This window comes from Dasypus novemcinctus, chromosome 1, assembly GCF_030445035.2.
Source record: "Dasypus novemcinctus isolate mDasNov1 chromosome 1, mDasNov1.1.hap2, whole genome shotgun sequence".
NCBI classification, from domain to species: Eukaryota; Metazoa; Chordata; class Mammalia; order Cingulata; family Dasypodidae; genus Dasypus; species Dasypus novemcinctus.
In genome coordinates this window covers 151882562-151897366 of record NC_080673.1, presented here as the reverse complement: position 1 = coordinate 151897366, position 14805 = coordinate 151882562, and the positions used below count along the sequence as shown (strand labels likewise).

The 14805-nt window shown below is 33.6% G+C and overlaps 1 protein-coding gene across 13 annotated transcripts in view; it reads left to right on the top strand.

Moving 5' to 3' along the window:
- CEP135 (centrosomal protein 135) overlaps positions 1-14805 on the top strand; it is an 89556-nt gene that overhangs the window by 29744 nt on the left and 45007 nt on the right. For all 13 annotated transcript variants that reach the window (XM_058298155.2, XM_058298162.2, XM_058298126.2 and 10 more), the window contains 3 exons: positions 1812-1964; positions 2783-2935; positions 8562-8639. In XM_058298155.2, the coding sequence (XP_058154138.1) occupies positions 1812-1964; positions 2783-2935; positions 8562-8639 (384 nt within the window). The remainder of the gene's footprint in view (positions 1-1811; positions 1965-2782; positions 2936-8561; positions 8640-14805) is intronic.

Sequence of the window (14805 nt, the reverse complement as noted above, 5' to 3'; positions counted from 1 at the left end):
TTATTTGCTGGATCAAAACCATAAGGTCTAGGTAGTAAAGTTAGGTTCTATTCAACGGAGATATACTGAGGGCCTGCTAAGAATGAGGCACTGGGGATTCAGAGATAAAGAAGACATGGCTTCTACCCTCGTAACCTGCAGCATTGTGCATGTGTGTGTGTGCATGTGGCATGTGCTGGGAACAATGGGGTGGGAAAAGGGTGTTCAAAACAGTTACCAGTAACACTAATATAAATATCTACTTGCAAGATTGATTTAGAGAAGAGTCAGAGTTCTTAAAATCAATCAGATGTTCAGGGGATTCATACATTATACCAGATACTGCTAAGTACTGAAGTTGTAGTGAACAAGGCCAGATAACTACTCTGTCCCTCAAAGAACTTACATTTTTATGGTGAAGATGTACATTAAACACAATCATGTAAATAACTTTATAATTTCCTTTATGATAAGTAGTAAGGAGAAATACAGAAAAGATTCAGGATTTCATGAGAGTATATAAAAGGAGATCCAAATTCTGAAGGACTCCTTGGAGAAAGTGACATTTAAGCTGAGACCTAGACAGTAATGGAAATAGACTGTCAAATCCTTATTCATTGAGCTCTCCTTTATTTGATGCTGTGCAGACCACCTCCTTTCTGTAGGATATTTTTCTTTAGATAATGCTAATACTATTGCTTATGTGGAGTCTCTTTTATAGTTATGTAACCCTTGATTAAGTCCTCCAACAGTAATCTGCTTTTGTCCTTTAAGTTCTCTTACAGATAGCCAATTTCATCCTTTATGCCTTTATTTTGCTTGTTTTTCTAAGAGGATAACTTATTTCCAAGTGGGAGCTGAGGGGTACTTCACAGATACCTGCCATTTACCAACATTGCGTGGACATGATATATGCACAATACATATTGAATAACATAGGCCAAGATTCTTCATAGTGTATCAAATTATCAAAATATCCCTAGGTGGGGCTACTGCATTTAATTCTTCAACATTAAAATATCAGTAGAACCCAGGTCTACATTTACCATCTTTTTTTTCACAATCCAATCACTGTGATGATAATAGATCTCTTGAATTATATAGGAATAATAGATGTATTCTTATTTTAGAAGTTTTATTTTGGAGTTATTTGCTTATATGGTAAATGTCCTTGATGTACTTTAGCTGATTATAAAAATAGACCTTAGATTTGAAACTGGATGGTTGGGTTGGTGTGCCCAAGAAACTGATCTTAGATTCAGTCCCAGAAAGCACTAAGGAATGTGCTAGGCTTTTTTGTTACTTGCACCGGGAGAGCAGGCACACACATACCTGGTCCCTCCCCTGGTGAGGATTGTGAACTAGCACACCTCAAAGATTAGCATGCTTCAGAATCACCTGGAAGTCTTAATAAACCAGTTACTGGGCCCCACCCCCAAAGTTTGATTGCATAAGTCTGGGCTGGGTCCCATATTTTGCATATCTGTTGGGTTTCTTCATACTACTGGTCTGGGTACCACACTTTAAGTACCACTGGTATAAACAACTCTAGGAGAAGGACAGTTGGTGGCACCTGATGAGAAGTGATCAAGTGGTATCATTGACAGCTAGGTCCCTTCTCAGGAATGTGAGGGCCAGGAAACTGGCCCCAGTATTCCCAGTGTTCTTTTCTCTTACTGTCATTATAGATTTAAAAATTTTGTCTTCCTTAATTATACTAAAGGAACTTGAGTGTTTTTATCTGCTAGCATCTTCAGTCAGTCTCATAATTTTGACACCATGTGGTGATATTTATAACAAATGATAACATCTCTTTTTTCATTATGTTGCAGGGTGATTATAATTCAGAACTTCATCTGATCACAAGAGAAAGAGATGAACTTCAGTGTATGCTAGAAAGATTTGGAAAACATATGGAAGAAATACAGTCCAATGTTAAATTATTGACAGCAGAAAGAGATAAACTAAGTGTCTTATATAATCAAGTAAGAAATAGATTATAAATCAATTTTATAATTATATAGAATCAGTTAACACTAATGGAACTAGTATATATCCTTCAAATTGCATAATATATGTACCTGTTTCATAATTAGAATTATAAGTAGTAGTCTCTACTGTCATCTTGCTCACAAGCAGAGATTTCTTTTACTTTTCCATATTTATTGTTCTTCTTTTCTATCCATCCATGTAACAGGTCAGTTAGAGATAATCTCCTTAAACTCCCTGATAAAGCAGGTTTCAGCCCAACTCTGACACTTTGGATATATTAAATATTAAAAGCATAGCGTTTTTTGAAAGTAATCTTCTCTAGGGAAAATGAAATCGGTATAGATTGGCCCAGTTACAAAATCTTAGTTTTCAGTGACAGTCTGAGCAAAGCATGGTGTCTGCCACCTAAATAGGTTCCCATACCAGTCACCTACTATTTTGAAAGGGGGAGAAGGACATGCAAATTAAAGGTCAAATAACAAGAACTACTTTCTTCTTTTTGGGCATTTCTGGGGTTCTGCAATAAAATTGATCCACTTCTGGGCTTTTTCCATTGTTGACTTAGGTTTCAACTTTCATGGTTCTTCTTACTTAATTACTACTTGCTAATTTGTGTTTAGTTTCCAAATTTTGTGCCTGACACTTCCCTCAATCTCCTTGTATTTTTGGTTTTATTATTACTATTTTAAGCCTTTTACTCTCATTTTGTTGGGATTTGGCAAGAGAGCAAAGGTAGCATGTGTTCAATTTGTCTTTGATAATTGGGAGCAAATCCAAAGTATTTTTTATTTATGTCTTTTAAATCTTTAAGGCTCAGGAAGAACTATCTTCACTAAGACAGGAATCCACCCAAAGCACCATCTCCCATAATATTGTTAGTCTTCTGGAAAAAGAAAAAGAACTTGCATTATCTGATTTAAGAATAATTATGGTAGAAAAGGAAGCTTTAAGAGAAAAGTTGAAAGTAAGTACTTTTAAGATTCAGAAATTTTAATTTAAGAAGATTCACTTATTTATGAAAGGTCATTTATTGAGAAACAAAGAGGTCCTTGTGTATGTTCTTCTCTAAAGTTATTATTTAGAATGTATGCAACTAGGTCACAGGTGGACAAACTATGCCACATGAGTCAAATCTGGCCCCCTGCCTGGTTTTGTATGGCCCATGAGCTAAGAATGGTTTTTTACATTTTTAAATGGTGGGAAAATTTTTCAAAAGAAAAATAATATTTCATGACATGTGAAAATGATATGAAATTCAAATTTCAGTGTCCATTAATGAAGTGTTACTAGAATACTATGCTCATTCATTTGCATGTTGTCTGTGGCTTCTTTTGTGCTATACTGGAAGAGTTAAGCAGTTGTGACAGAGACTATAATGCCTGCAAAGCCTAAAATATTGATTATCTAGTTCTTCACAGCAGAAGTTGGCCAACCTCTGAACTCAGTAGAAAGTTCTTCATGTGTAGGGACATCATCGTTTTTTTAAAATAATAGCTTTATTAAGAAATAATTTGTATACTGTACAATTCACCCATGTAAAGTTTACATACAATTCAGTTATTGTTTTGAGTATATTCACAGGTATGTGCAACCATTTCCACAATCAATTTTAAAGCATTTGATCATCTCAAAAACAAACATTAGCAGTAACTTTGTATTTCCACCCAACTCCCTTAGCTCTAGGTAACCACTAATGTACTTTCTGTCTCTGGACATTTCATATAAAAGGAGTCATACAATATGTGGTCTTTTGTGGCTTACTTCTCTCACTTTCCATAATGTTTTCAAGGTTCATCCATGCTGTAGTATGTATCAGTACTTGATTCCTTTTTATTGCTAAATAATATTACTCTAGAAGGTATACATTTTTTTAATTCATTCATCAATTGATGGACATTTGGGTGGTTTATACTCTTTATTATGAATAATGCTGCTATGAGCAACTTTTTATATAGATGTTTGTTTTCATTTCTCTTGTGTATATACTAAGAATGGAATGTTAGGTTGTATCACCTTTTGTGTGTTTGCTTACTTTAGCAGGTAATAGTCAGTTCTATGTTTAACATTTTGAGGAACTGCTGATCTGTTTTCTAACATAACTATCATTTACATTTCCACCAGCAGTGTATGAGGGTTCCAGTTTCTCTGCATCCTCACCAACACTAGTTATTATCTGTCTTTTTTATTATAGCCATCCTGGTGTGAGTATAAATCTCTATAGTGTGAGTATAAATCTTATTGTGATTTTGATTTGCATTTTCCTAATGGCTAATAATGTTAAACCTATTTTCATGTGCTTATTGGCCATTTTAATATGCTCTTTGGAGAGTGTTTATTCAGATTCTTTGCCTCTTCTACCCACCCCCCTTTTTTTTAGTGCTTTTATAACCATCACATAGTTAACTTCTTAATACCATTTTGAACTAATTAGGACATTTGGGTTCATATAAGTACTCAAAAGGAATTTTCCTATTATGTCTTTTGTACTGGAAAGAGTATTAAAATGCTAATTTTTGAAGGTTGCCCAAATTTAACACAAAGGTAATATTTAACTCTCCAGTTCCATCTGACCTTTGTAAGTGAATAATGTGGTAAACTGAAAAGTGTATTATATTTGGAACAGAAGGGCCCATTTTGAACTTTGCACATTTTTAAATTGGGCTATCTTTTTAGTATTGAGTTGTAAAATTTATTTTATATTCTTAGTACAAGGTCCTTATCAAATATATGATTTGCAGAATTTTTTCGTATTTTGTGGGTTGTCTTTTACTTTCTTGATTGTATTGATGGTAGATAGAACGAACGTTTTTAATGAAGTCCTATTCATCTATATTTTCCTTTGCTTGTGGTTTTGGTGTCATAGATGGGGTAGTATTTTATATTTCCTTTTATAATATCCAAAGAAATAAACATGTTAATACATGTAAAGCTCTTACATGTTAATACATGTAAAGCACATTATAACTATCCAATAAACAGATATTTATTAGATAATATTATGCTATTTATTAGATAATATATTGCTATTATTATGGAGTCCATACAATAAGTATTTTGAATGAATGCTTTGAAATTAGTAGCTAAAATTAGAAATGAAAAACACTTAAGCATTATAAGTACTCTACATGTCATAAATTTAAGTTTTACTCTACAGTCCAGTTTAAGAATGTTTTTAATTAGGATCCTTTGGAATACTGCCTTCCAGAAATGTTTTTTCTTATAAAAATAAGTGTTAACATTTCCAAACAGAAAACTTCTGTATAATATGACAGCTTTTGGCACAGGCTACTGATTTATCCTCTTCCATATTTACTAAAATGTAAATAGGACAAAAAATATAGTACTACTGAAGTCTTAGGAAAAATGACATTTAAATTTCCAGAAGCCTTTTAGGTTGTGGGAGACTATTTCTTTTTTAAAAATGGGTCTTTGACTTGAAAATGGAACTGAATTATCTTGATCCTTAAGCCTCCTCCAGCACTGCATGTGGGCCAGCTCACCACATGGGCCAGGAGGCCCTGGGTTCAAACCCTGCAGCTCCTATATGGTATGCAGACACTATCAGTTGAGCCACATCCGCTGCCCTCATTACCTATCTTAAGTATAATTATAAAGTTCACGAAATTTAACATTGATATAAAACATACAGTCTCTATTCCAATATTTTCTATTTTCCCACTAATGTCCTCTTGGGCATTTTCTCCATTTTCAGATCCAGTCTAGGATATCCTGTATGGCATTTAATTGCCATTATCTCTTTAATCTTTTTTTTTTCCTTTAATTGTGGAAACATATACACCATGGACTTTTCTATCTCATCCACTCCCAAGTATACCGTTCAGTGGGATTAAGCACATTCACAGTATTGTGCTACCCTTACCATCATAACCAAAATGTTCCTATTCCCGCAAACAATAATTCTGTTCCCATTGTGCATTAACTCCCTATCCTACCCTCCAGCAACCCCTTGTAACCTGTACTCTATTTCATCTCTATGAATTTGCATATATTAGTTTTTTCATATAAGTGAAATCATGTAGTATGTCTCTGTTTCTGACTTATGTCTCTCAATATGATGTCTTCAAGGTTTATCTGTATAGTAGCTTGTATCATAATTTCATTACTTTTTAAGGCTGAATAATATTCCACTGTATGGATATGGCACAGTTTTGTTTATGCATTCATTTGCTGGTGGACATTTGGGTTGCTTGCATTTTGGCTATTGCAAATAATGCTGCTATGAACACTGCTGTACAAATATCTGAGTCCCTGATTGCAGTTTTGGGGGGAATATACTTAAAAGTGGGATTGCTAAATCATATGGTATTTCTATATTTAACTTTTTGAGGAGCTGTCAAACTCTTCCATAGAGAGAGGCTATACCATTTTACATTCCCATCAATGTACTAAGTTTCCTGTTTCTTAGCATCCTCACTGGCCTTTATTATTTTACGTTTTGTTAATAATAGCCATTTTAGTGGATGTGAAAGAGTATCTCACTATGGTTTTGATTGGTATTTCTCTAATGGCTAATAATGTTGAGTATCTTTTCATGTGCTTTTGGGCATTTGTATATCGTCTCTGAAGAAATGTCCATTTGGATCCTTCGCCCATTTATTAATTGGGTTGTCTTTTGTTGTTGAATTATAGGAGTTCTTTTTAACCTTCTGGATATTAAACCCTTATCAGATATATGACTTCCAAATATTTTCCCCCATTTTATTGGTTGTCTTTTCACTTTCTTGATAATGTCCTTTGCACAGAAGTTTTTTAGGTTTGAAGTACAATTTATCTATTGATGTATAAAAACACCACTGATTTTTATTTGTGTGTGTGTATCCTGATCTTGTACCTTAACAAGTTTCTGAATTCATTTATGAGCTCTAGTAGATTCTTCTAATAGAGTTCTATTTCTATGGGGTTTTTTTTGTTTGCTTGTTTTGGTATATTTTACAATTTAGATGCCTTTTATTTTCATTTCTTGCCTAATTGCTATGGCTCTTTCAGTGCAATGTGAATAGTAATGGTGCAGTGGGCATTCCTTTCACCACTGAGTATAGAGTAGCTATGGGGTTTTCATGTGCCCTTTTTCATATTAAGGAAGTTCCCTTCTATTCCTGGGTTTTCTAAGTGTTTTTATCAAGAAATGATGCTGAAATAAAAGAGATTAAAACATTCTTTTAAAGAGGGGGAAAAAAAAGAAATGGTGCTGAATGTTCTCAAATGCCTTTTCTGCGTAGTGAAGTTGTTTCCTTTCATTCTATTAATGTATTATATTACAATGATTGTTTATCTTATGTTGAACTACTCTTGCATTTCTGGGATAAATCCCACTTGATCATGTGTATAATCTTTTTAATGTTCAGTGAAATTTCGTTTGCAAGTGTTTTGTAGAGAATGTTCACATCTGTAGTCATAAGGAATATTCATCTGTGAATTTCTTTTCTTGTAATATCTCCGTCTGGGTTTGATGTTAGTGTGATGCTGCCATCAGACAGTAAAGCACAGGCATACACATACCACAGTATGTGCACAGTGGTTACTCTGCTCCCTTCAGAACTGGAAATGGGCTCACACTGGGAGTGCAGGCCAGTTCATGCCAAGCCAGTTAGGTGGGGGAAGTGTCAGTGAGGATGCCACAAGATCCTATTGTTTTTTTGTTTTTTTATCCCCCCCTTCCGACTTTTTTGTGTGCTGTCTTCTCTCTGTGTCCATTCGCTGTATGTTCTTCTATGTCTGTATTTATTTATTTTATTTCCCCTTTCCCCTTGAGACTTGCTATCTGCTCTCTGTGTCCATTTGCTGCGGACTCTTCTGTGTACTCATTTGTCTCCCTTCTTTTTGTTGCATCTCCTTGCTGACTTGGTGCTCTGTGGCGTCTGCAGGCCAGGCGGCACTCCACGGCGTAGGGGAGAGCCAGCCTTCACAAGGAGGCCCCAGGACATGAACCATGGCCCTCCCATATGGTAGACGGGAGCTCATTTGATTGAGCCACAGCCACTTCCCAGATCCTGCTGTTTCTAAGTTGTCTCTCTTGATTCAGCACTTACCCTCTTATTTCAAACCTTTAACTTTATTTTCCAGAGCTTTGAGAAAGATGGTTCTGCCAGCTCTTATTTGTTGCTTACAGCTCCTGTGGGGTGATGGAGCCATGGAGATCTCATTCGACCATCTCGATTACATCCCATCTGAAACTCTGATCTCTTTCATGACCCCGTAGTATTCTGTCCCTGAGTCTTTATGTTCTCTTCTCTCTTCTTCACCCTATTCCTCTTATGTCTCCTCCTATGAGGGCACATTCCTGAGTTTGTTGTTACTTAACCTTCTGTTTTTTCCCTCTACAGTTTTGCTGATGGATTGATCTTCATAAAAGAATCCATACCAATCTGTCTCTTCTGCAACAATCACACATGGAAGTAGAGGGTGCAAAAGATGACAACCTATTGTGCTTATTTTTAACCAAAAAAAAAATCATTTTCCTAAATGTCTAATGATTTTCCTTCTAAAACTATAGATTTATGTTCCTTACTTTGGTATATTTTGTTTTACTGTCTGATATAAATGAATATTTCTATAAAATTCTCTTTCAGAATATCCAGGAAACAAATCATTTGGGAAAAGCAGAATTAGAGAAAACAGTTGAACATTTGACATGTGTTAATCATCAGGTAATTTATCAAAGTGTTTTCAGAGCATATGTTATTGTATGAATAACTATTTCAATTACAGTTTTAATTTGCTGAATATTTTTTAAATTACACAGTAGTATGCTTTGGGAAATTGAATAACTGTGGTTAGAAGTTTGTACTCTGACAGTTTGGAACAATTCTTACCTCTGTCACATAGGACCTTTGGGCAAATTATTTGAATTTTCTGTCCCTCAGTTTCTTTATTTGTAAAATAGTACTTATTTCTTAGGATAATTTTGACAATTATGTTGAAAGTGCTCCTCAGAATTGTCTTTCCATGGAAAGGAAGACTAGGGCATTTCCCTACTCACTGTTACCAGACTTGTCACCAGGGACATTACTTCCCCGCATTCCTGATTGCCTGACTCTGCCTGACTTTGCTGAATTAGCTCTTTTGAAAAAAGCCAGGAGGCAACAAAATAGAATCAACACTCAACTGAGGTGGAAATTGATCAGCATACATTAGGCTGCTTGAAGTTGCCTACAATTTACTGGTACTCTGATCAGTTGTGGGTTTTTTTAATTTCTTTTTTTTCCTTCCAGTTTTTTCTCTCTCTGGGTTTCATCTTGGCTAGTTTCTGTTACTATATCTTCAAGTTAATTTTTTTTTTTGTTATAACATCTATTTTAAAAGATATAATTCACCCACTATTCATTTCATCCATTTAAGTGTAGAATTCAATTGTTTTTAGCATAATCAGAGTTTGCAACCATGTCTACAATCAATTTTAGAACATTCTCATCATCCCAAAAAGAAACCTGGTATTGATTAGCAGTTACTTCCCATTTCCTCTCAACCCCCAATCCCTCCTAAGCCCCAGCAAACAAGTTGACCTGAAGCTGAAAGGGAATATTAATAAAGTGGAAAATGTATCTGAAGAAAGTACTTCAAGTCACTGGAAAGAGACTAGAAGATAGAAAATATAAAACAAGTTAAAAACCTAGAGAACAGAGTGAGAAAGTCTAACATATATTTAATCAGAATTCCACAAGGGTATAATAGAAAGATGGAAAAGGCACTCTTTTAAGAGGTAATGACTGGTAATTTTCTAGATATAATAAAAACATAGTAAGCCTTTAATTTGGAATACACAGTGAATTCTGGAAGTATGGGAAATCCCAAGCAAGATAGATAAAAAGAAAATCTGTGTCTAAACATACCATAATAAAACTTCAGAACACCAAAGATAGAAGCTCTTAAAAGTATAGAAAAGACCATTAGGCTTATAGTGCTAGCTGGTTTCTTAATATTTGTGGTGCAGCGAGAAGATAGAGTAATAATTTCTTCATAATACTGGGAGGAAATAATTTACAGTTACGTTCCGAATGAAATTGTTTTAAGAAACCATTTGAAGCAGGCCTTTTCAGGCAAACAGAAGTAGAGTTTACAATCAACAGGTCTTCATTAAAGGAACTGTGCAACAGTTGAGGAAGAAGGAAAATAATTCTAGGATTAAAGTCTGAGATGCAAGAAGGAATCATGAGCAAAAAAGATCGGTAGACATGAAGATAGTATAAAAAGAAATTAATTGTATAAAGCGATAATAAAGTCTAACTGAGTCTTAAAAACACAGACAATATGGGACAGCATTGTCTTAGGAATTAAGAGGGGCATTGGAGTATTTTTAGATGTAGAGTAAATCTGTTATTAACTGTAGATATCAATAGTCTAACAGTGCATGCTAAAATTTCTAAAATAACTAATAAAAGAGTAGAAAATAGTGAGTCACTTCCTAACCAAGATAAGGAGTGAAAGAGAATGAGAAAGTATATAAAGAAGGCAAGAAAGAGATTGATTTTCTTTTTAATTTAGCTTTATACTGTTATGAGAGCTGAACTAAAATTTAAGGCTTCAGAAAAATTAAAAGTAAAAGAATATAGCAAAGACTAACCAAAAGAAAGGCTAGATTACCACGATAATTTAAAATAAAGTAAGCATTAATGCAAAAAACTTTACAAGTGAGAAATTTAATGCTAAAAGGTTGTTTATTTAACAAATACATAATACTGTGCACTAAAAACATTTTTCATCCTTTACAAATTTTAATTCACTTAAACCCTTGGTCTAAACAACCACATGTTGTAGGTATTTTATTATTTTATAGACATGTGTACAATAAGGCTCAACAAAATTAAGTTACTTGCTCAGGAATACATTGCTAGTTGTGAAGCTGGGATATGAATTCTGGCAGTCTATCTCTAATTTAGGTGGGTTACATAGAATAAGATAAAGAAAGTAGAAGGAAAGAGTAAAGCTAAGAACAGAAAATAATGAAATAGAAAACTGTAATGGAAGATCAATAAATTAAAAACTGGGAGTTTTGAGAAAACTAATAAAACTGATAAACCTTTAGCAAGATTGAGCAAAGAATAGAGATGACAGAAAATAAAGGGTATGAGAAGGGAGAGCAATTAAAGTGATAGCAGATTAAAAGCATATGTGATTAATATGAATGACTATGCCAGTTTACTGTCAGTAAACTTGATAACAGATTAAACCAGGTTTTTTTTAAACTTTGTTAACATTTTTGGTCCAAATAATTTGTTGTTGAAGGGGCCATTATGTATCCTTAATCTCTACCCAGTAGATAACAGTAGCATCTACCTAATTTTGACAACTGAAAATGTCTCCAGACATTGCTTGCTGGAGTACAGAATCAACCCCAGTAGATAACCACTGGATTAAATGGATGGATTCTTAGAAAAATGTAATTTGCCAAAAATGACTTAAGAAAGAAAACCAAGGAGAACTAAAACCACTAAGAAATTGAAGCTGTAGTTTAAAAATCTTCCCACAAAGAAAATGCCAGGACCAGATTTTTAGAGGCAGATTTTACCTTCATTGATAGGCCATATTACAATCTGGTGGCAAACTATTCCAGATAAAAAGAAAAAGAGGATCCATTTTCCAATATATTTTATGAGGCTAATATAACTTTAATAATACATAATATACTAGATCAGTGTTACATGAGATAGTATAGGACAGTCAGCTTCACAATAAATAAATAATCATAAACAATATACTAGCAAAGCAGACTAAATTCATCAATATGTAAAATAGATAAACCATTATGACCAAGTTGAGTTTGTGCCAGAATGCAAGTTTGATTTCATATCAGAAATGACACATTTACATTTAAGGCGAGAAACACTCTCATCTCAATAAATGGGAAAAAAGCATTTTTAATTCAACATTCAGTCTTGACTTAAAAGAAATACTCTTGGAAAATTTGGAGAAGTAAGGAACTTCTTAATTTGAATAAACCCTGGAACAAACATCATACTTAATGGTAAAGCATTAGCATTCCCTTTAAAATCAAGAGCAAGCAGGATAGCTGTTTGATCATTTTTATTTAGTGTTATATTAGATATCATAGCCAATGCAGTAAGAGGGCAGAGATTGACTAATGGTATATATGTGGATCAAAAGGGAAGACATTTCGTAGCAGATGCAGTTTTTATCTACATGGAAAATTAGAAAGAATCAACAAATTATTAGAAGTATATCACTTTTCAGGGCTGTTTGATGTAAAATCATTATGCAGTAACCAATTTTATTTCTATATGCCAGTATTGTTCAATAGAAATATTATGTGAGCCACATACATAATTTTAAAAATTTTAATAGCCACATTGTAAAGTAAAAAGAAACATATTGCAGTCAGGATTTAAACATAAAATATTATTTCAACATGTAATCAATATAAAAAATTACCAAGCTATTTTGCATTCTTTTTTGTACTAAGTCTTTGAAATCTAGTGTGTATACAGCACATTTCAATTTGGACTAGCCATTTTTTAAGTGTTCAGTAGCTACATGTGACTGTTGCCTACAGTATGAGACAGCGCAGCTATATACTGTCAATAAACATTTTTAAAAGCAATGATTTTAAAAAGATACCATTTTAATATTGAGAAACAATATAAGATACCTATAAATAAATTTGGAGGGCCTTTGTAGAAAACATTATACGTTACTGAAGGTAGACTTAAGTAAATGGAGAGATGCATCATGTTTATAAAAAAAGAACAGATAAATACTGATATTTCTCCAAACTGATCTATAGATTGATGTATTTCCAGCTATAATCCCAAGAAGGTGTGTGTGAGAGAGAAAGAAAAGCTTGGCAGTAGAGTCTAAATTTTGCATGGAAACAGAGCCAAGAATTGCAAAGGTTTTAAAGGTTTTATCTTGCCCTACCAGATATGAAGACTTCAGAGTCATAATAATTAATACAGTGTGGGATTACACAAGGATTAAGAGAACTCAATAGAACCCCTTAGAGAGTTTAGCAACAAACTCACAAATATATGGAAATTTGATAAGTAAAAGAACTCAGTACAATGGTGAAAGGAAGGATTATTCAGTAATTGTTTCTGGAAGAATTGGCTAGCCATATGAACAAAATTCAATTGAATCCTCTCTTACATATATCATACTCAAAATTCAATTCAGGATTACTTGCAACCTTGACTTTTGAAGATTTTATATACTTTAATATTTTTAACAGAAACTATAGGAGAAAGTCTTTTGACTTTGGAGAAATAATAGCAGTCATTTGTATGGCATTTAGTACATATCACGCACTTTCCCCAACATTTTATGTGTATCTTCTTAATTCTCACAACTGCATGAAGTAAAAGCTATTCTTATCCTCATTTTACAGGTAAAAATTGAGGCAGAAATGGGGTAACTTGCTAAGATCACACAGCTAGAATGTGTGTGATTCTAGAGTCATGATCCTAGTCACTAGTGTAAAGAGATAAAAAATGTTCATTCCCTAAAGAAAAACAGGTAAATAAATCTACAACAAGAAGAACATCTTTTTTTTAAAGTAGCCACTAAAAAAATTAAAAAGACAGCCATTAATTGTGTGAACAACTTGCTACACATTTAACCCAAAGAGAAAATGAGTGGAAGACGTGGATAGTCACTCCATTGAAGAAGAAATTAAAAAGTCTAATAAACATAAAAAGGTGATCTACCTTAATAATAAGGGAAATGCAAATTAAATTCACAGCCAAATATTTACATTCATTAAGTCATCAGAAATTAACATTCTACAATATGTTGTCAAGTATGTGTAACCCCTGAGAATATAAATTGATACCTCTGTGGAGAATTTTTTGGTATTATCTAGCAAAGGCATACCCTGTGAGCCAACCATTCCATTTCTGCATATGTACTCTAGATTGGGGATTAGCCAACTACAGCCATCAGGTCAAATGCAGTTTGTACCCTCTTTTTGTAAATAAAGATGTTATTGGAACATAGCCATACTCATTTGTTTATATATTGTCTTTGACTACTTTTGTGCTATAATGGAGTAGTGACAACAGACAATCATAGGCTCACAAAGCCTAAAATCTTTACTCTGGCCCTTTGCAGAAAAAATTTGCCAAACCTTGCATTAGACAAACATTTGACTATATATACCTAGAGATATGTACAAGAGCTGTGGTAGTGTGATGGGAATACTATTTAAACAGCAAAAAAGAAAATGGTGTCAGTTGTAAGAGGAACGGTCATATAGTGGTAATTCATACAATGGAGTATTATACAGCAGTCAAAATGAATGAACAAAGCTACAAGCATCAACATGCATGAATCCTAATATTTGTAAGACAAAACATACAGTATGATTCCATTTATATAATAAAGTTCAGAAACCTTTAAAAATTAGACAGTATATTATTATTTAGGGATTCATACATATATAATTCACTGAAGAAAAGCAAGGAATGAGAAATGGAAGATTCAAGAGAGTGGTTCTTGTGGACAGAGAATGGAGAATGGGGCTGAGGACTGCTCACAAGTAGTTTCAAAAATTCAGGAGATATTTTTGGTTAAACCAGATGATGTATATGCACAAAGTACACTTTTAAATTCTTTATACTATGTATGTCCTTTTATTGTACAAAATATACCTAATGAATTCTGAAGGAATTTTAATGCAAAGAAGTTTCCTTCTCTATCTCCATATTCCCAAAACTACTACCCTCAACTCTCTAGCTCATCTAAATAATGTACTGCTTTGTCTTACTTGTTGATTTAAGCATGATTTAGTGACTTTTCCATGATGGTAAATGATGGCCTTGCACTCCTCCTTTTCTTCCCTCATTACCTCAACACAGATTTATT